The 20000-nt window shown below is 46.8% G+C and overlaps 1 protein-coding gene across 6 annotated transcripts in view; it reads left to right on the top strand.

Moving 5' to 3' along the window:
* exoc6b (exocyst complex component 6B) overlaps positions 1-20000 on the top strand; it is a 56372-nt gene that overhangs the window by 15785 nt on the left and 20587 nt on the right. For all 6 annotated transcript variants that reach the window (XR_004611404.1, XM_034556781.1, XM_034556783.1 and 3 more), the window contains exons 7-19: positions 1-21; positions 1950-2018; positions 5475-5558; positions 5888-5934; positions 6830-6950; positions 7052-7123; positions 7929-8026; positions 8891-8996; positions 9095-9204; positions 12150-12261; positions 12651-12785; positions 12867-13055; positions 18204-18345. The exon at positions 1-21 is cut by the window's left edge and continues 180 nt beyond it. Coding sequence is in view for 5 of the 6 variants with exons in the window: in XM_034556781.1 (XP_034412672.1) it covers positions 1-21; positions 1950-2018; positions 5475-5558; positions 5888-5934; positions 6830-6950; positions 7052-7123; positions 7929-8026; positions 8891-8996; positions 9095-9204; positions 12150-12261; positions 12651-12785; positions 12867-13055; positions 18204-18345 (1306 nt within the window). In the remaining variant the exon portion in view is untranslated. The remainder of the gene's footprint in view (positions 22-1949; positions 2019-5474; positions 5559-5887; positions 5935-6829; positions 6951-7051; positions 7124-7928; positions 8027-8890; positions 8997-9094; positions 9205-12149; positions 12262-12650; positions 12786-12866; positions 13056-18203; positions 18346-20000) is intronic.

The following is a 20000-nucleotide window of genomic DNA, read 5'->3' as shown; positions in this document are numbered from 1 at the left end:
GAGGAGGAGGAGGAGGACGAAGTGAGAGAACTACAAACACTTTAAAGTATTTAAACGTGTCCTTCTGTCCTCTCAAGCTGAGACAGTAAAGAAGGATGTGTGTGTGTATTATAATATACACACACACACACACACACACACACACACACACACACACACACACACACACACACACACACACACACACACACACACACACACAAGAAGTGGATATCATGTCTGTCCCTTTCACAGATTGTGTGTCAACAATGTTCTGGTTGCTTCGCGTCTCCTTTTTGGTTTGTTTCCATTCTTCTCTCCCAAGTAACCCTCCTCGCCCCTAGCTTCCTTGTCCCCTGGCTTCCTTGTCCCCTGGCTTCCTTGTCCCCTAGCTTCCTTGTCCCCTATCTCCATTCCTTGTCGACGTCCCTTCCACTCCGACAGCGGTCGGACGTCCTCAGCGTGGGGGGTGGAGGACATCACAGTGAATACGGCCATCTATAGAAGCTGAGTTTCTGAGGGCCCACATTTAGTTTGTTGAGGAGATTTGAGTGAAACACACACACACACACACACACACACACACACACACACGGCAACATGTTTACCGACTTGCAGGACTCCCGTGGGCACAGAGCCCTCCGGCCGCTGAACTCTTGGAGTCGCCCCTCGCGGGGATCAGAAGCGCTTTGATGTCCCCCGCTAAGCGAAGCACAATGAAGCGGCCGCCATTCCCCCCCGCCCCCCCCTCCCTCCCCCCTTTCGGCTTATTCACGTCCTGTAAACTCGACTCGACCTTCTTCACCGGGAAGACCTTGGCTGGAACAAAGGCCTGACCTCTCCGCGGCCGCCGGAGGTCACGACCGCGTTGGCGCCGACGGCCGCGGGCGGCAATGCCTACCGCCGACGTCTTTCCCACCCCCCCACCCCACCCACCCCCCCACCCCTTGTGTCTCTGCATCCTATTTTTCATTTTGTGCCTTTTGTTCTTCCTTAATTGTCCTTTTAAAAAATGTAATGGCTCCTCTGTGTGAAGGCGTGTCCCCCCTCAAAGTCACGTGCCCCCCCCCCCCCCCCCACACACACACACACACACACACACACACACACTCAAACGGTGGCGTTTTGGAGGGCGGTGTGCCTCGGCCCGCTCGCCATGGAGTCCCGGCGTGGGTTCCACCTGGAGGACGCCGTCTCACGGTTTAAGACATTCAGTTTGTACCGGCTCAGTTAAAAGGTGTTGGTGTGTTTGAGGCCCGTTTGTAAAAATACGACAAATCTAAATCCAGACTTTTAAACTTGATTCCTCCCAAATGACCAAATAGTCGTGTCCTATAGTTGCTTCTTTTCTTCCTTTCTTCTTACCACCTCCCTTCTGTTTTTAAGTGTCTCCATCGTCTCTTCTCCACTTTCTTTCTTTTCTTATTTACCTCTGACCCTGTCTGTCTGCCTTGTCTCAGGACTCTCTGTGTGTGTGTGTGTGTGTGTGTCACATCAAAGCTGTGTGTGTGTGTGTGAGATCTTTACAGAAAGCAAACTTTCCAGAGGGCAAGAGGTCACATCCTTTTTTTTTTTGCTTCTGTGTGTGTGTTCAAACGGGTAAATAATGAAGTGGTGCAGAATGCTGGACGTCATAAATTAGAGAAATGCTTTAGATAAATGATGTTAAAAGTAAAATAATCTGATCTATCTATATCTCTCTCTCCATATGTATCTCTTTGTATGTTTTGGAAGAGAAGAACAGACATTTGGTGAATTTAAATGAAACAAAATGCACATTTTCCTCCCGTATTCACAGTTTTACTCACGTTTTGTCTTTTTGAATTTCAGTTTCAACTTTATTTGCGCGACATGTAAATACACAAGCGTTGTCACAACACACAAAGCTCAACAACAACAACAACAACAACAACAACATGTCCCCCGTCAACGAGGAGAGTCCTCTACAGTGACGGTGTTTCTCTCTTCAGGTCCCAGGAGCTCAGGACCTGGTGGATTTCTCCCCAGTTTACTGCTGTCTGCACATCTACACTGTACTGGTGAGTTAATGCTCCTCCTCCTCCTCCTCCTCCTCATCCTCCTCCTCATCATCCTCATCCCTCTCTCTCCCTTTCCACCATTACTTCCTGTTTGTCAACCTCTTCTAACTTCAGCATCTAACGCTTGTCGTCACAATGTTGTGTGTTGCGAAATCGCGTATTGCGCAACAAGTAGCTCCGATTTTTATATATATATATATATATATATATATATATATATATATATAGCCTACTTGGTTTCTATTAATGGTCTGAATATGACGAGAGGAACATAGAAAACTCGGCGCTGTCCGAGGTGCTGAACCGTGTGTGTGTGTGTGTGTGTGTGTGTGTGTGTGTGTGTGTGTGTGTGTGTGTGTGTGTGTGTGTGTGTGTGTGTGTGTGTGTGTGTGTGTGTGTGTGTGTGTGTGTGTGTGTGTGTGTGTGTGTGTGTGTGTGTGTGTGTGTGTGTGTGTGGTGTGTGTGTGTGTGTGTGTGTGTGTGTGTGTGTGTGTGTGTGTGTGTGTGTGTGTGTGTGTGTGTGTGTGTGTGTGTGTGTGTGTGTGTGTGTGTGTGTGGCCTTTTTTTTTGTTTTCCAACCGTCTCGATAAATGAAGTAGATGAATGTTTAAATAGTGTTTTTTTTAAGAACCGGACCACGCTGACGTGTTTTCACTTTGGAGTTTTGAGGCAAAGAGTTCGACTCACCAGTCAACAACAACACATTTAAAATAAATAAATAAAACACAGATGAACCTGCAAACACAAGAAGAACAGTCTTAAAAATATACTACAAAGCATGTACAACACACACACACACACAGCATTAAACTGACGGTTAACTGAATAGAATCTTAATTACTCAAAAGGTAAAGGGACTAAAAGCCTGGCTTCAGTGTGTGTGTGTGTGTGTGTGTGATGGGGGGGGGCTGTGACCGGGCCAGCGGGTCGACTGTTTTCGTGTTCGCGCATCTGGCATCCGGGGGGGGGGGGGGGGACAGGAAGTGCATGAACTTTGACAGGAAGGAGAAAATGAAGGAGTAAGAGGGGAGCGATGGAGGGAGTGAGGTTAGAGAAAGGGTAAAGGGGGCGAGCGGCGGAGGAGGAGGAGGAGGATTGAAGAGCGAGGTTAAGTGAAGGAGGAGGAGGAGATGAGGGAAGGGGTGAGGACGGATGATGTCATGGGGGGGGGGGGGGAAGACTTGGTAATATAGTAATGTAATGTCTCACCTGAGCCTCCAGACTCCATTGACATAAACAGTCATTTTTCTAGTAATCAATCAAGTCGCGGTCGCGATGAGAGAGAGAATCGGCCAGCGAGGAGGAGGAGGAGGAGGAGGAGGGAGGAGGGAGGAAAGGAAGGAGGGAGGGTCACAGGGAGGTTATAAGAGGGCAAAAACAGGAAGACAAGGGTGAAAACACAACACGGAGGGAGGGAGATTAGAGAGGGGGGTGAGAGAGAGAGAGAGAAGGAGGGGAGAAACATGGATAAGGAAAGCGAGAGTGAAGGACGAGAGATGGAAAAGGGGAAGAAGTGTGTTTAGTCTCGGCAAGGTGTTGAAAGGTCTGACCTCTTCACCTCGGAGGTCAGCCTCCCTCTCTTACACACACACACACGCACACACACACACACACACACACGCACACAGTCTTAAAGTGGTGTGTTTGAGTGACAGGTCATTGGGCAGAGATGTGGATTTACCATTAGAAAAAAAGAGTTTGCTGGTGCTGGGCAGGAGGATCGACTGGAAAAATCCCACACACACACACGCACACACACACACACACACACACACACACACGCACACACAGTTTGGTTGTTAAACGACTTGCGCATGTAACGGTTTTATTTATTTTTCTAGTAAACCTGGATGCTGAACCCTGTTTTGCAATCAAGACCACGTCTCTTTTTTTTATTTTATTTTATTTTATTAAATGTTCCATCTCCATCCATTCTTCCCCCCTTTCTTCTCCCTTTTTGTTTCCATGTTTTTAAAGTACACGATTTTTCCAAGCCCCGAACCACACACACACACACACACACACACACACACACACACACGATAGCTTTCACACAGAAGAAGCGTCAATGGAGTTGCAGTTTAGCAGGTTTAAATAAATATGATTCACTCTCAGGTCTGTTTACTTCACTGTGAGACGTGTCCTGTGATGTCCTCCGTGGCCCTGAAGTGCGTCTCAAACCAAATGAACACGCCGTTGCATTGTGGGAAATGTAGTATTCCATGTTTTTTTGGGAGATCGGCCTCCTAAGGTGTAAAAAATGAGCTTCTCTCTTCCTCCGCTGCTTCAGTTTTGACCCTTGGTCCTCCGACTTCATGGAAGTGCAGCACTATGAAGTAAAACCCCTTTTTAAATGACGTAGAGTGGTTGTAGTCCAGTTTAAACTCATCTAAACTGGTTTATTTGGGCCTTGTAGCTCCGTGTCATGTGACTTCCAGAGCCCGGCTGCTGCTGGTCTGGTGGTCTGGTGAGGAGCGTTATCTGCCTCCCTTATCTCTGAGCTCATTGAGGACTCTGGCTTCTGGTCCGGGGTCCCAGACGGGGTCCCAGACGGGGGGGGGCTCGTTCCTCCCATGCAGCCTGAGGGCGAGATAAGAGAGAGAGCTCCTGTGTAATGGAAAGGAAGAGATACGAGGCGGACGAGTTCAGACAGCTGTGTGTGTGTGTGTGTGTGTGTGTGTGTGTGTGTGGCGCCGCCGCCGGTCATCAAAGACACTTTCTCCATCTCACTTACACGCACACACATGACCTTATCTCAACTTTCCCATCATGCAGTGGGTCTCCCATGTTTTTCCAGTTCAGGGTAAAGAGCTCAAAGTGGTGAAGTGGTGGTTTGGGACGTCCTCTCAAGGTCATTCAAGGTCAATGTGAACTACAGCAGAGGATTTTACGTAGTGGAAATTATAATTATGTGTGTTTTTAAATAGGGATCTTCTAAACTATTGATTTATTTTTCTTTTTCCAATTTCATAATATTCTTTTGGTTATGTTCAGCTTTGACAGTTACAATTGGATTTAAATGTCATCCTGGCAGCTGGACAGGTATTATAAGGAAATATGGGACATATTATACATATATTATACAACAATATTATGACACACACATATTTGGCTTCTCCTTTTTTTTTCTTTCTGTTAAAAGGTCCTTTTTTTTTTGTTTCAAAATAAAACGTACACAAATTAAGTGAAATCCTAATTTTTTGAATTTTATTTTTTGAATACTACAGTTTTGTGTGTTTTTACATCCGTTAAAGTAGTATAAATACTGTGTAAAGTATAAATGATCGGCGATCAGGTGGCAAACAACATGAATAATGAAAAAAAACTGATTGGATCATTTCTAGATATGTTGCTATCAGTTGGTTATTGTTTATTAAATGATTGGCTCCTGTTTTTCACGGTGAGCCATTTGGCTTCCCCGCTCTGTAATGTGTGTGTGTGTGTGTGTTTTTTTAGGGTTTGCGTGATGTGTTTGAGAACTACTACAGAAAGCAGAGGAGGAAACAGGCTCGCCTCGTGCTGCAGCCCCACTCTAACATGGTACGACCCTGCACTGTGTGTGTGTGTGTGTGTGTGTGCGCACTCCTAACTACACTTCCTCCCTCCCTTCCACACACACACACACACACACACACTCCTTAATCTATAACTTCTGTTAACGGCTGTCATTGTAATTTGGGAATATTGAAGAAACGGACGCTTTTTATGCTCTTTAAGTTATCAAAAACTGGATTTAATGGTGTTTTTTGATGTCAATTTGAGTCTGATACCTTTTTGTTTATGCTAATGTATCGTATCATACTATTTGTCACTAGTTTTTTTATCTCTCTCCGTCTCTGCTGTGTGTGTTTTTTTTTGTGTTGTTTCAGCACGAGACTCTGGAGGGGTACCGGCGCTACTTCAATCAGATCGCGGGGTGAGAGCCGCCATCTTTGAGTGTTTGAGTCGCCTCTTCGGAAAGGATTTAATATTCATTTTAAAGACCCGACGAGACGAAATAGAAACGCGTGTTAAGTGTTCGTAAACATGTGAAATTTTACTCCATGAACATGTTTTGTCCCCAAAAAGAGCAAGAAACTAATTATAAAAATTAAAAAAAGAAGAGGGAGAAAGAGAGAGAGAGAGAGAGAGAGACTTTGAGTGACATCTGAACATTTGACATCTTATCTCTGCTTCACTTCGGCTGTTTTAAAATATATATATATATATATATATATATATATATATATATATATATATATATATATTATTACCCTTCCTTTTTCATCTCTATCTGGCCACACTCACTTAGCCCTTCCCTCCTTATACTTTTCCTCTCATCTATCACTCCATCCAATTCTCTCCATCTCACACACACACACACACACACAGTCACACACAACGGTTGATAGAGTGTGTGTGATGGCGGTTGGCTTATTGCCCCCCCCCCCCCCCCCCCCCGTGTCTCTGTTTCTCTCCCATTGTCTTTCAGTAACTCAAACCTCATTTTTTATTCTTGATAACAATTGAACGTTTGTATTTATTTTACACGAGGCGGACAGATAAAAAACAAACACAAATAATAACAAAGCTAGCAATAAAACATGTTATTGAAATAACATGGTTATTACAGGAAAGATGGCACAAATACCCCCCCCCCCCCCCCCCCCCCCCCCGCTACATATCGACGAAGAGGACTAATAATAAATAAAATATAATTAATCTCCACTTTCTGCCACCGTCGGATGTTTTTCTAGAATATCTGACGTTCCCGTCGTAGTTTTTTTAGGGTTTTATTCATCATTCATCAAATGATTTGTGCCTCCGTCCAGCTTCTTCGTGGTGGAGGACCACGTCCTTCACACCACCCAGGGGTTGGTCAACCGGGCGTACGTGGAGGAGCTCTGGGAGTTGGCGCTGTCCAAGCTCATCGCCGCCCTGAGGACGCACTCCGTAAGGACGCCAGCGACCCTTATTTTTTTTTTTTTACAGTAACCGCGGCGACCTTTCGTGGGCATTAACCCCCCCCCCCCCTCCCCTATTTGTCTCCTCAGTCGTACTGCGACAACCCCGACCTGGTGCTGGACCTGAAGAACCTCATCGTGCTGTTCGCCGACACGCTGCAGGTACCGACGGACTCATTGACGACGTCGTTCTTTGGGGTCTTCGGTCTTCTCGGCGCACGCCCCAGGGGAGGGGGGTGGGGGGGGCAGGCTTGTGAAACTGGTTCAAAGCTGCCAATCGAGTAGACCGGTTCTTTTTAGAAGTCTGAGTCCTCCATCTTCTCCCCCCCCCCCCCCCCGTCCACGTGTGTTCTCCCTCCACTGGATGAACTAACCGGGATGGATTGGGTGTGATGGATGAGAGGATGGAGGGAGGGGGGGAGATAAAGGGGATGTGGGTTAAGAGTGAGATGAGTGATGAGTGGACGGTGTGTGTGAGAGAGAGAGAAATGGAAAATAATTAATAAGTTTTAAGGCTGAGTGAAGCTTTTTAAAAAAAAACTTGTGATGCAGATTTAAAGCCTTTTTTTGCTTGTCAATATATTTCTTTGATATATATATATATATAATTTATTTATATATAATTTATTTTTTATTTATATATATATTTATTTTTTATTTATTTATATATATATATGTATATATATATATATATATATATATATATATATAAATATATATTTATATTTATTTATTTTTTGTTGCTTTTTGTGGAGAAAAGTCTTGATGAATTGCAGTAAATGGGGGTGAAGTTTAACACGATATCCACAACACAATTATTCCCTCAAGTGTGTCATTTTAGGTAAAAGTTCAAATCCCCCGCTCGGCGGTTTGAATCTTTGTTTATTGTTGTTGTGCCGCTCTGGTCCTCTGAATCTTTGTTTATTATTGTTGTTGTGCCCCTCTGGTCCTCCCTCTCCTCCTGCAGGGGTTCGGCTTCCCGGTGTCGCAGCTGTTCGACATGCTGCTGGAGATGAGGGAGCAGTACGGGGAGATCCTGCTCAAGAGATGGAACGTCACCTTCAGGTACCGGACAGGCGCTCGACCCCCCCCCCCCCCCCCCACCACCACCACCCCCACCCACCCACCACCCCGGGGTGCCGAGCCGGCAGCGGTTCATGGGAGGGGGAGGGGGGAGTGGCTCCATGTGTCATGTTTAGGGGATGGGGTTTGTTTTTCAGTAGCGGCTCTGACCTTCCCCTTTCCAGACGTGAGGTCATGAGGGTGTGACCACACACACACACACACACACACACACACACACACACACACACACACACACACACACACACACACACCACTGTTGGTTTGTGGGAAATGTCCTGGTTTTGAAGTTTTTTTTTTTTAACGATCATCCAGAGGGAGGAAGTGTTTTAAAGCAAACGTCCGGAACATTCTCTGCCCATTCAGAATGGGTAGTACCCTCGTGTGTGTGTGTGTGTGTGTGTGTGTGTGTGTTTTGGTCTACATGCCATTGTTTCACCATCGCTTTTGTCCGATGACACCAGAGGGACTTGAAGTGAGAACGGACAAACAAACACAAACGCACACACACACTCTCTCTCTCCATCTCACACACACACACACACACACACACATGTACACACACACTGGGGAAGCCACAGGAATGTTGTGTTGTATTGTTGGAGAGGGAGCGCTCTCCGGTTCACGGCCTCTCCATGGAACGTTGGAACGTCCGAACTCTGGAGCGCCAACAAGAAGCCGGGGGGGGGGGGGGGGGGTGTGTGTAAGAAAAACCTCGAGCATCACAATGACCCCCCAACGGGATGATTGACTGTGTGTGTGTGTGTGTGTGTGTGTGTGAGACTGTTTTAAACTGTCTGGAAATAGAAGCTGATTATTTATTGACTTCCTGCTCCTCCCCTGCAGGCAGGTGTTGGACCAGGACAACTTCAGCCCCATCCCGGTCTCCACAGAAGAGGAGTACAAACACTACACCTCCCAGTTCCCCGTGCAGGACCCCGAACTGGACAAGGTGCCCCCCGACCCCCGACCCCCGACCCCCCGGACTCGTCTGAGGTGCAACGTGTCGTGAAATTGTTTATTTATTGTTGTTTATTCTTTTCCCCACAGCTGCCCTTCCCCAAGAAGCTGCCCTTCTCCCAGTTTGTGCCGAAGGTGTACAGCCAGCTGAAGGAGTTCATCTACGCCTGCCTGAAGTACTCTGAGGACCTGCATCTCAGGTACCGCGACCTCTTGACCTCTTGACCTCTTGGATTTTAAATTGTCTCCTCGCACAATTCAATGCTAGAATGATCCCTTTGAAACTCACTCGAACCCTTAAGCACCATGACACATACTTTCTCTCTCCTTCTCTTCTCTCTCTCCTTCTCTTTCTCTCCTTCTCTTCTCTCTCTCTCCCTCCTTCTCTTCTCTCTCCTTATCTTCTCTCTCCCTCTCCCTCCTTCTTTTCTCTCTCCTCCTCTTCTCTTCCTCTCCTCTTTTCTCTCTCCTCTCCTCTTTTCTCTCTCCCTCCCTCCCTCCTTCTCTTTCTCTCCTTCTCTTCTCTCTCCTCTCTCCCCCTCCCTCCTTCTCTTCTCTTTCTCTCCTTCTCTTCTCTTTCTCTCCTTCTCTTCCCTCTCCCTCCTCTCTCTTCTCTTTCTCTCCTTCTCTCCTTCTCTTCTCTCTCCTCTCTCCTTCTCTTCTCTCTCTCTGACCAGAGATCTTTGCCTCATTACATTTGGGCCGCATGACCACAACTCGGCAATCAAGTCCAGCTTCTGTCCGTGTTCTGTCGAGGTTAGACAGGAACTGTGTGTGTGTGTGTGTGTGTGTGTGTGCGTGTGTGTGTGTGTGTGTGTGTGACGGTTGATGGAAGAATGAACTAAAACAATGCAGTCACTTTTCTTCGGAGGAGGAGACGAGCAATCAGGAAACGACTTCCGCTGTCCAGAGGGATTCCACACACACACAGACACACACACACACACACAGACACACACACACACACACACACACACACAGACACACACACACACGCGGAGCTTCGTGTCCCCGGAGCTCTCGCAGCTTATTTACTTTATTTTTTATTTCCTTTCTCCGAGCGTATTCGTGTCCAGCGACCGCATGTTCGATGCTTTGTTTTTCAGTGTCGAGCCATCTGTTTGTACGAGCCCCCCCCCCCCCCCCCCCCCCCCCCCCCCCCCCCCCCCCCCCCCCCCCCCCCCGTTCAGGTACCGTTGATCCGTGACCGGCGGAAGAGAGGAGGAGGAGGAGGAGGAGGAGGAGGAGGAGGAGGAGGAGTGATTGGGAGAAAGAGTTGTCTGATCAAAGGGCCGAAAAGAAACGAACTGCGTGTAGGACCTCACGTTGTGCTAAAAACAGTCGCGACACACACACACACTCTGAAACCCTTCGTCCTCTGTCCGCTTCGCCGTGAACGCACGACGTCACCCCGAAAACGCAAGTGAGGAAAACACAGAGTCGTATTTTAAGTATATTTTAAGTATAAACTGCCGATCTCGGGAGTTCTTCTGATACACGAGAACAAAAAAAAAAAAAAACCCAAAAAAACACGTCCCAGACGTCTTCTCATCGGCCGCTGACCAGACGGCTCTAATCGCTCTCCTCAATCAGAGTAACGGCTCCGCTATTTGAACCCGGCTTGATTTCTAGCCGGGCGCCGCCGCCGCCGCACGCCTCGCTATCCGGTTACCGCGCCGGCAACGCCCTTCCTGCCCCCCCCCCCCCCCACACACACACACACACACACTTCAAACGGACGCACGGCATCCGGAAGGAGGCGGGACTGTGGTCATTGATCTCCTCTGAACTCTGACCTTCGACCCCGGTTCTTGATTCTGATTTTTTGAGTTGTGTGTGTGTGTGTGTGTGTGTGTGTGTGTGTGTGTGTGTGTGTGTGTGTGTGTAATATGCTCTGTGTCCTCCATCTTGATGTGCTTGAGTACTTTCCGTCGAATGTCTCAATATTCAACATGATGACTCGGCGATATTTTTCTTGTTTTAAAACTCATTGCACACTTTCTTTTGGTGCATAACGACACACACACACACACACACACACACACACACACACACACCCTTTGGCTTTGACGGCATCAACCCGGCATTTGTATTTATTGCGACTGATGGCAGCATAAATATAATGAAATCCAATCCAAATTCTGCAGCGTGTGTGTGTGTGCGTGTGTGTGCGTGCGTGTGTGTGTGTGTGTGTGTGTGTGCTTTTGCAGAGTTCACTAGCATACATTGACTTTTTGCCACTCTCCACACACCATTTTTGTCCACTCTGCACTTCTGCAGAGGAATTTTCTTCCTACACACACACACACACACACACACACACACACACACACACACTACTCTTCGCTCTAAATCGTCGGAACGTTTTTAGGATTCTTCTTCTGCTTTTTTGGAATCAAAGTGAGTTTGTGATTCCAGCGCCCGCTCTCCCTCAGGGCGACACTGTGTGCGTGTGCGTGTGTGTGTGTGTGTGCGTGTGTGTGTGTGTGTTTTCTTAGGTTGAATTCCAGGCTCAGATAATTTACAGATTTACTGGAATGTGTTTGTTACCCACAGGGCGCTCTGGAATCGAACACGTGCGCTAACGTCCGCACTCCTCTTCGTCTCCGTGTGTGTGTCCGCTGCTGACCTTTCCCGTGTGTGTGTGTGTGTGTGTGTGTGTGTGTGTGTGTCCCGTTTCCAAGGTTTTGGTTATGTAAGTGGGTCTGATTAGCGCCGTCAAACATTTGCTTTAAGAGGAAATTTGAGCTTGTTTCACGTTTAACGGCTGCTAGCTGTGCAGAGGTGGTAATTTTATGACTATTTAAAGTCTGGGGGGGGGGGGGGTAAATATGTTTTTAAAAGGAATGGATGGCTAATGTCGGGACATGAGGCAAATAGGAAAAACATATTTCTGGATCAGTTTTACGAGCGGCCTTTTTGGATATTTTTTTTATGGATTCGGTGGACTTTAAATTGCCACTCTGGGTTAATTATTTATTTATTTATTTTTTTCTCCCCCAAATGGAGAGTTTTTGACTTGAGAAATTCGCTTGAAGTGTTTGTACTGGCTTTCAGACGCAGCAGCAGCCCTCACTTCTGCACAGTCACTCATTGTGTGTGTGTGTGTGTGTGTGTGTGTGTGTGTGTGTGTGTGTGTCCTCAGCTCCACGGAGGTCGACGATATGATCCGCAAGTCCACCAATCTGCTGTTGACCAGAACCCTCAGCCACTGTCTGCAGTACGCCATTAAGAAGAAGAATGTGGGGCTGGCAGAGGTAGTGTGTGTGTGTGTGTGTGTGTGTGTGTATGTGTGTGTGTGTGTGTGATAATCTCTCTCTGAGGGAACGAGCTAATGTTGTTGCACAACGTGCTCAGAATGGTCATTCTCAACCTTTTCCAGCCCCATTTTAGTCTCACGAAAACAAACTTTATCTCTTTTTTTCTTCTTCTTTAAATTCTTTTAACTTGTCGTCGTCATAACGATGAGATCAAGTAAAGTTTTTTCCACTTTTTTTATTTTATTTTTAATTGGGGCAGAATATTGAAATAATACGTTTCGTTAACACCGATTTTTTTTTAAATTATTATTGTGTAAATGCAACAATGTTGCTCATCAATCAGGAGCCCGAAGACCCTGAAGTGTCCTCGTTTTTGCGTCCTCTAGTTGGTGCAGGTGATCATAAACACCACCCACCTGGAGCAGAGCTGCCACTTCCTGGAGGAGTTCATCTCCAACATCACCAACGTGCCGCCCGACTCGGCGAACGCCACCAAACTGTACGGCACCTCCACCTTCAAGGTACACCTGGACACTCTCTTTTATCCCTTTAATTTACTTTTCACGCGGGCCTCTCACCCACGACCTCTGACCTCCTCGCAGGACGCTCGCCACGCGGCCGAGGCGGAGATCTACACCAACCTCAACGCCAAGATCGACCAGTTCCTGCAGCTGGCCGATTACGATTGGATGGCCCCGGTGCCGGGAGGCGGATCCCTGGAGGCCAGCGACTACCTGATGGACCTGATCGCCTTCCTGAACAGCACCTTCAGCGTCTTCACCAACCTGCCCGTTAGTACACACACACACACACACACACACACACACATGCTCCAAGTGTGTGTGTGTGCATCTAGACCCTCGAGCTTGGGGGTTCCAAAGAGAACCCATTCGTGTGCCACGGGGTATCATCTAGAACTACCCCGCAGAACCCACCCAAAGGGGTTCCACGTGAAGACTAAAACTTTTTAAAGTTTTTTTTTAATTTATTTTTTAACGTCTGCATTCGGATCTTTTCTGCTCTGAACTATGGAACTATTTCCAAGTCGAGTCACACATGATCCCAGTCGCAGTGTAAAAGCATATGGCAAGTTCTCATTAAACTTACAACACACACACACACACACACACACACACACACACACACAGCTTTAAGATGATTGTACGCACAGATTTGGTCGAAGCGGGTCACGAGGCCACACACACAAGGTGGTCGAGCTAAGTGTTTTCCAGCACTTCTAAGAAGCTTTTTTTCCTACACCCCCGCGAGCCCCGGACATGACCCCGTCACACACACTCACACACACACACACACACACACACTCTCAGTGTTGGGGGCCTCCTAAGTAGATCAGATGCTATGGATCTTAAAAAGCTGGGTGGTATGACCCCTTGAAATAAGAGCCCATCATATAAAAAGAGTAGCGTGGCCCGGAGATGAATCGGATACCGTTGAAGGGAGAGAAATAAAAAAAATACTTTTAACAAGAGCTTCGAGTTCTCCTGCGAGGAGAACGTGAAGAGTGTGTGTGTGTCTGTGTGTGTGTGCGCGCTCACGCGGGGGTCTTGATGTAACCAGGAAGCTCAGAGAGGAGCTAATAATGCTAATGGGAGACCACAGCGCTCCAATTTCATGGCTCATAAGCGGCGTTTCCTGTTTTCGCCCTTCAAAATAAAATAAATGTCTCCCCCCCCCCACCACATCCTCCCTTCCCCGGGTTTATGTTTCTCACCGTAGGGAACGCCGGTAGAACACGCTACCTTACCGGTGAGTATCTGGGGTTGTCAAGGTAACAGGAGTGACGTGTGCAGATCCCCCGACTGACCTTGTTAACCTTCAAACGTTGTTGAACCCCTAAAAATCCTCACACGAGTGTTGTTGTTGTTGTTTTTTACCAAACCAGCATGCGAGGTGACGCGGCGATGCACGTTTGCCTGAATCCGTGTCAGCGATGAAAGTTTAGACACATTTATAGTATTTAAAAAATATATAAATAAAATATAAATATATATGTTTCCAGGTATTTCTACGGAACATGAATTCTTGTGACGCATTTTGATTAAAGTCTGAGATAATTAACTAAAACGACAACCGTAAAAAAAAAAACGTAAAATTTTTTTTAAAATGTATTATTAAGTTATCCGTTTGTTTTTTTAAAACTTTTTTTTTTTTCAACCCAGTAAAACTTCAGGTCCAGCAACTGAATCGCCAGATTTTTATTTCATCTCTCTCTTTTTGGCCTCTCAGGTGTGTGTGTGTGTGTGTGTGTGTGTGTGTGTGTGTGTGTGTGTGTGTGTGTGTGTGTGTGTGTGTGTGTGTGTGTGTGTGTGTGTGTGTGTGTGTGTGTGTGTGTGTGTGTGTGTGTGTGTGTGTGTGTGTGTGTGTGTGTGTGTGTGTGTGTGTGTGTGTGTGTGTGTGTGTGTGTGTGTGTGTGTGTGTGTGTGTGTGTGTGTGTGTGTGTGTGTGTGTGTGTGTGTGTGTGTGTGTGTGTGTGTGTGTGTGTGTGTGTGTGTGTGTGTGTGTGTGTGTCTGTTTCCTGAGTGACGTGAACAAATACCTTCCATAACGCTGCAGCCTGTGATTGTTCCACAAGACTGAGCCTGGATCAGTTTTGTCTTTTAAGGTGATTTTGGAGGTGGACCGTGTGACTTTAAGTCTCACTCACAAGTAGATTCTCCTCTTTCGGACCCGTGAAAGCCTTCAGATTCAATCTGGAGATTATTTCACTCTCATATTTGGTGGCAGCAGCTCCAGGTCGAATACATCGAATATATATATAGATCCATACATATATATTTATATTGTTTTTGTGAGCCCACCTCTCGACTCTTGGCTGCCCCCGACTCGCCGTTCCTTTGACTGACAGGTTCCTGGAGCGACCGGGAGCTCATTACACGTCGTGTCCAATCCCTTCCAGGAGTCGTGAAACACACACACACACACACACACACACACACACACACACACACACACACACACACACACACACCAAAAGAAAACATTGTGGGAGGTGCACCCACCGGTCTGTTATGACACTGAACACTTTCACATGCAACGTCCCGGTTGTTCATTTGAAGTTCCTTTTTATTTATTTATTATTTATTTTTTGCATTTGTAAATAAGGAGTCGTCATTCTTTTCTTTCTCTTTCTTTTCTTTTTACCATAATCACATTTTTTTCGGAACAAAGATTGTCACAAAAAAAAAAATATATATATATATAAAATATATATATATATATATATATATATATAGCTTTTATTTTAATTTTTTTGAAAGGTTTTTTTTTGGGGGGGGGGAGTTTTTCCTGATCCGATGTGAGGTCAAAGGTCAGGGATGTCCTATTTATCCCCAATTTACACATCCAGCAGACGCAACAGGAGCATCCCATTGCAATGCTGATGTCCACCAATAATAATAATAATAATAATAATAATAATGTCCAATATTCATTCTTTATTTTTAGTCTCCTGCTGATTCTTTAGTTGGCAGATTTCCCTAAAAAAGTAAAAAACTAAAACAAAGGAATAAAAGAAGTGAAAACATTTAACACATTTAATTAAATAGTAATATCGATATAAAACTTTTAAACTGTTAAAGAGATACACATGTGTTGAGTCTGCATTCCTTTCCTCCCTCCTCCTTTTCCTTCCTCCCTCCTCCTTTTCCTTCCTCCCTCCTTCTTTTCCTTCCTCCCTCATCTTCTCTGCCTGACTCCTCTGTTCTCGTCCTCCTCTCCTCCTGCTTCTCTCTCTCTCTCTCTCTCTCTCTTGTCCTATTTGTTCAGCCGTTGGCTGCCGAGTAGCTTTTAATGAGCGCTTTGATGAACTTCGCTCGTTAGCTGGAAGGAGGGAGGGAAGGATGTAGGGAGCGAGGGAGGGAGGAGTGGAGAAGAAGCATCACTTGATTCTGGGTCCTCCCTATCTGTCTCTCCTTCACTTCCTCTGGCCTTTTTTGTTCTTTTCACCTTCGTTCCCTTTCCTTTCCTTCCCTAACGTGTCTGCTCGTTCTGTCCTCTACTCGTCTTCACCTCCTTTCCTTCCCTTAGGTGTCTGCTCGTTCTGTCCTCTACTCGTCTTCACCTCCTTTCCTTCCCTTAGGTGTCTGCTCGTTCTGTCCCCTACTCGTCTTCACCTCCTTTCCTTCCCTAACGTGTCTGCTCGTTCTGTCCTCTACTCGTCTTCACCTCCTTTCCTTCCCTTAGGTGTCTGCTCGTTCTGTCCTCTACTCGTCTTCACCTCCTTTCCTTCCCTAACGTGTCTGCTCGTTCTGTCCTCTACTCGTCTTCACCTCCTTTCCTTCCCTAACGTGTCTACTCGTCTTCACCTCCTTTCCTTCCCTAACGTGTCTGCTCGTTCTGTCCTCTACTCGTCTTCACCTCCTTTCCTTCCCTAACGTGTCTACTCGTCTTCACCTCCTTTCCTTCCCTAACGTGTCTGCTCGTTCTGTCCTCTACTCGTCTTCACCTCCTTTCCTTCCCTTTTGCATCGCCTTCCTCGTCCTTCGCTCAACTTTCCCTTCCTTTCTTTTCCTCAACAGTGTTTTTATTTTCCTTTCTTCTCCTTTTCTCACCTTCCCTCTCTTTTTCCATCTCTTTTTTCCTTTCCTCTCCTCCTCCCCACCATGTTCACTCCTCGTCCTCCCTCCTTTGTGCCTCGGGCTAATGGTTCGTGTGTGTGTGTGTGTGTGTGTGTGTGTGTGTGTGTGTGTGTGTGTGTGTGTGTGTGTGTGTGTGTGTGTGTGTGTGTGTGTGTGTGTGTGTGTGTGTGTGTGTGTGTGTGTGTGTGTGTGTGTGTGTGTGTGTGTGTGTGTGTGTGTGTGTGTGTGTGTGTGTGTGTGTGTGTGTGTGTGTGTGTGTGTGTGTGTGTGTGTGTGTGTGTGTGTGTGTGTGTGTGTGTGTGTGTGTGTGTGTGTGCATAAATAGAATTAGCCTATTTCACGCTCAATCTCACCCTCTGATAATTGACCTGTGTGTGTAGACAGAGGTCAGAGTTCACCCTCGTATTGGAGGATATCCGGCCAGTCGTAGGTGTGTGTTCCTCCAACATGTGGTGTGTGTGTGTGTCTCTGGAGTGAACTCTCTCTCCCGAGGTTCCACCGCGGCTACAAAGGGATCGGTTCCGTCGGGTTCCGTTACGTAAGAGAAGTTTCATCTGACGGGCTCAACCCCGCGTCACTAAAAATTAAAACGTTAACTTAATTGTTGCTTTTGCGTTTCCTGGAACCGATTTTCTCAGAATTTATGACAAACAATTCGCGGGAATAATAATTTATTCGTACGCTTTTTTGCTTTGCGTCGTAATTAAATGTAACGATGTAATTACATGGTTATAACAGATTCAAGCCCACACCTGAAGCTTCACATTAAGCACACTTACACAATTCTACACACACACACACACACACACACACACACCTCCGGTTGAACTCTTGAAAGCTTTCACCTCATTTTCATCTCCTCGCGTGATTCTGTTGGAATGCAGACGTCGAGGTCAAGGCCTCTGCTGGACGCACACACACACACACACACACACACACACACACACACACACACACACACACACACACACACACTCAATCAAGCCCACACAAACACATGTTTTGGTTTCTGTATTAATGCGTTGTCATGTACTTCCTCATCCGCTGCTTTTATTCCTATTATGCTACTTCATCATTCAGACTGCACCTGAACGCAACGCGCTTGATTAAAGCTGTGTGTGTGTGTGTGTGTGTGTGTGTGTGTCTGTGTGTGTGAACTCCTTCTGATTACCAATGTGCGTGCTCGGTTGTCACTTTCCTTCAGTGTTTGAGCAGTTCAAGGTTTTGCTGTTCTCGGTCTGGTAAACAGGAAGTGGCGTTTCTGGTGTGTTTTATAATGAAGAGAAGAAGAAGTCCTCACCCCTCCCCCTCCCCCTCCCCCTCCCTCCCCCTCTCCCTCAGGGTAAAGTGGCCCAGACGGCCTGCATGTCGGCCTGTAAACACATCTCCACCTCCCTGACGCAGCTCCTGCTCGACCCGGAGGTCAGACAGATCTCCCTGGGAGCTCTGCACCAGCTCAACGCTGACGTCAAGGAGTGCGAGGGTGAGTTTTTTTTTGTTTTTTTTAAACCGGCACGCTTGTCTTTGACCCTTTGACCCCCCCCCCCCTCCAAAACCCCCAGAACCCAGCCGGCGGGATTGAAAAGTTTATCTATTTAAAATCAAATTTCAAGCTTTTTTTGGCTGCTTTTTAGTCCCGATGTGATGTGTTCAGGGCCCGTCGGAAGGTGAACCATCTACCCATAATGCAGCTGGTTCGTATACATGGTAGTTTCAAGGGTTGTTTAAAGAACGTGCTTTTCAATCCCGCTGGTGGTTCATATTTTTAGCCTCCCCTCGGTTTCATTCACTCCTTTCCTTCCTTTCCGTGTTGCCTTCTCTCCTCCTTCTATCCGTCCTTCTTTACTTCTTTTATTCGCCCCTCGTCTGTCTTCTTTCCTCACGCATTTTGATCCATCTCAATCTCTTTCCTTCACACACACACACACACACACACACACACACACACACGCACACACACACACACACACACACACATACACGCGCGTGTGCGCACACACACACCGTTTAGATGGGAAGTAGGAAATAGTCAAAAAGAGCCTGAACTACACACCTCCCCATCAGTGTGCAGTTTTCATTCTAAAGCGCAGGGGGCGCTATGGATCAACTGGTTACAGTTAGGATGGGGGGGGGGAATGGGGGGGGCCGCATCTTCTCTGAAAATCTTCACTTGTCACTTTTTCTTCTCTAATCTTCCCCCCGTTCTTCTTCTTCTTTGTCCTCCCTCCTTTCCTCACAGCCTCCTCCCTCCATCATCTCCACCTCCTCTCTCCTTATCCTCGCTGATTTTCATCCATCTCTTCCTTCACCCCCCCCCACAGATAAAGGAGGGAGGGAAGGAAGGAGGGGGGATGAAAGGGTGCGAGGCGTCGTCGGCTCAGTTTTTACATGATCAAGGTTCTTAGAGTCAGTGTGTGTGTGTGTGTGTGTGTGTGTGTGTGTGTGTGTGTGTGTGTGTGTGTGTGTGTGTGTGTGTGTGTGTGTGTGTGTGTGTGTGTGTGTGTGTGTGTGTGTGTGTGTGTGTGTGTGTGTGTGTGTGTGTGTGTGTGTGTGTGTGTGTGTGTGTGTGTGTGTGTGTGTGTGTGTGTGTGTGTGTGTGTGTGTGATGTGATGTGATGTGACATGCGTGCAGATCTGCAGGGGGGGTTAGGAGGTCACGGAGTTACTTTATTCCCGACAGACGGAGGGGAGGATGGAGTGAGACGAGGGTACAGGAGAGAGAGAGAGAGAGAGAGAGACGGGTGAAACGGAAGGAGCAAAAAAGATTTGAGCGACGTGAATAATTCAGAAAAAGAAGCGGAGAATGAAACCACATGACAGAGAGGGAGAGAGGGAGAGGGAGAGAGAGGGGGAGAGAGAGGGGGGGAGAGAGGGAGAGAGAGAGAGAGAGGGGGAGAGAGAGGGAGAGAGAGGGAGAGAGAGAGAATTTAGAAAAAGGATGAATGAATGATAGAAAAAAGAGCTTGAGAGGAGGAAGCGGAGAGAGGAAAAGAACAAGGGATTAGTAAAAAGGGGTGAAGTTAAAAAGTGCAAGGTGGAGGAGGGATCGATTTAGGGGAGGGAGGAGGGGAGGAGGGGGGGAGGAGTTGTTTCTAAAGAGGAAATGAAGAATGGAGTCTGGAGAGGAAAAGGGAGGAG

The sequence above is a fragment of the Cyclopterus lumpus genome, chromosome 18 (genome assembly GCF_009769545.1).
Source record: "Cyclopterus lumpus isolate fCycLum1 chromosome 18, fCycLum1.pri, whole genome shotgun sequence".
NCBI classification, from domain to species: domain Eukaryota; kingdom Metazoa; phylum Chordata; class Actinopteri; order Perciformes; family Cyclopteridae; genus Cyclopterus; species Cyclopterus lumpus.
The sequence above is the reverse complement of the archived record's forward strand: the minus strand, read 5'-3'. Positions and strand labels throughout refer to the sequence as shown.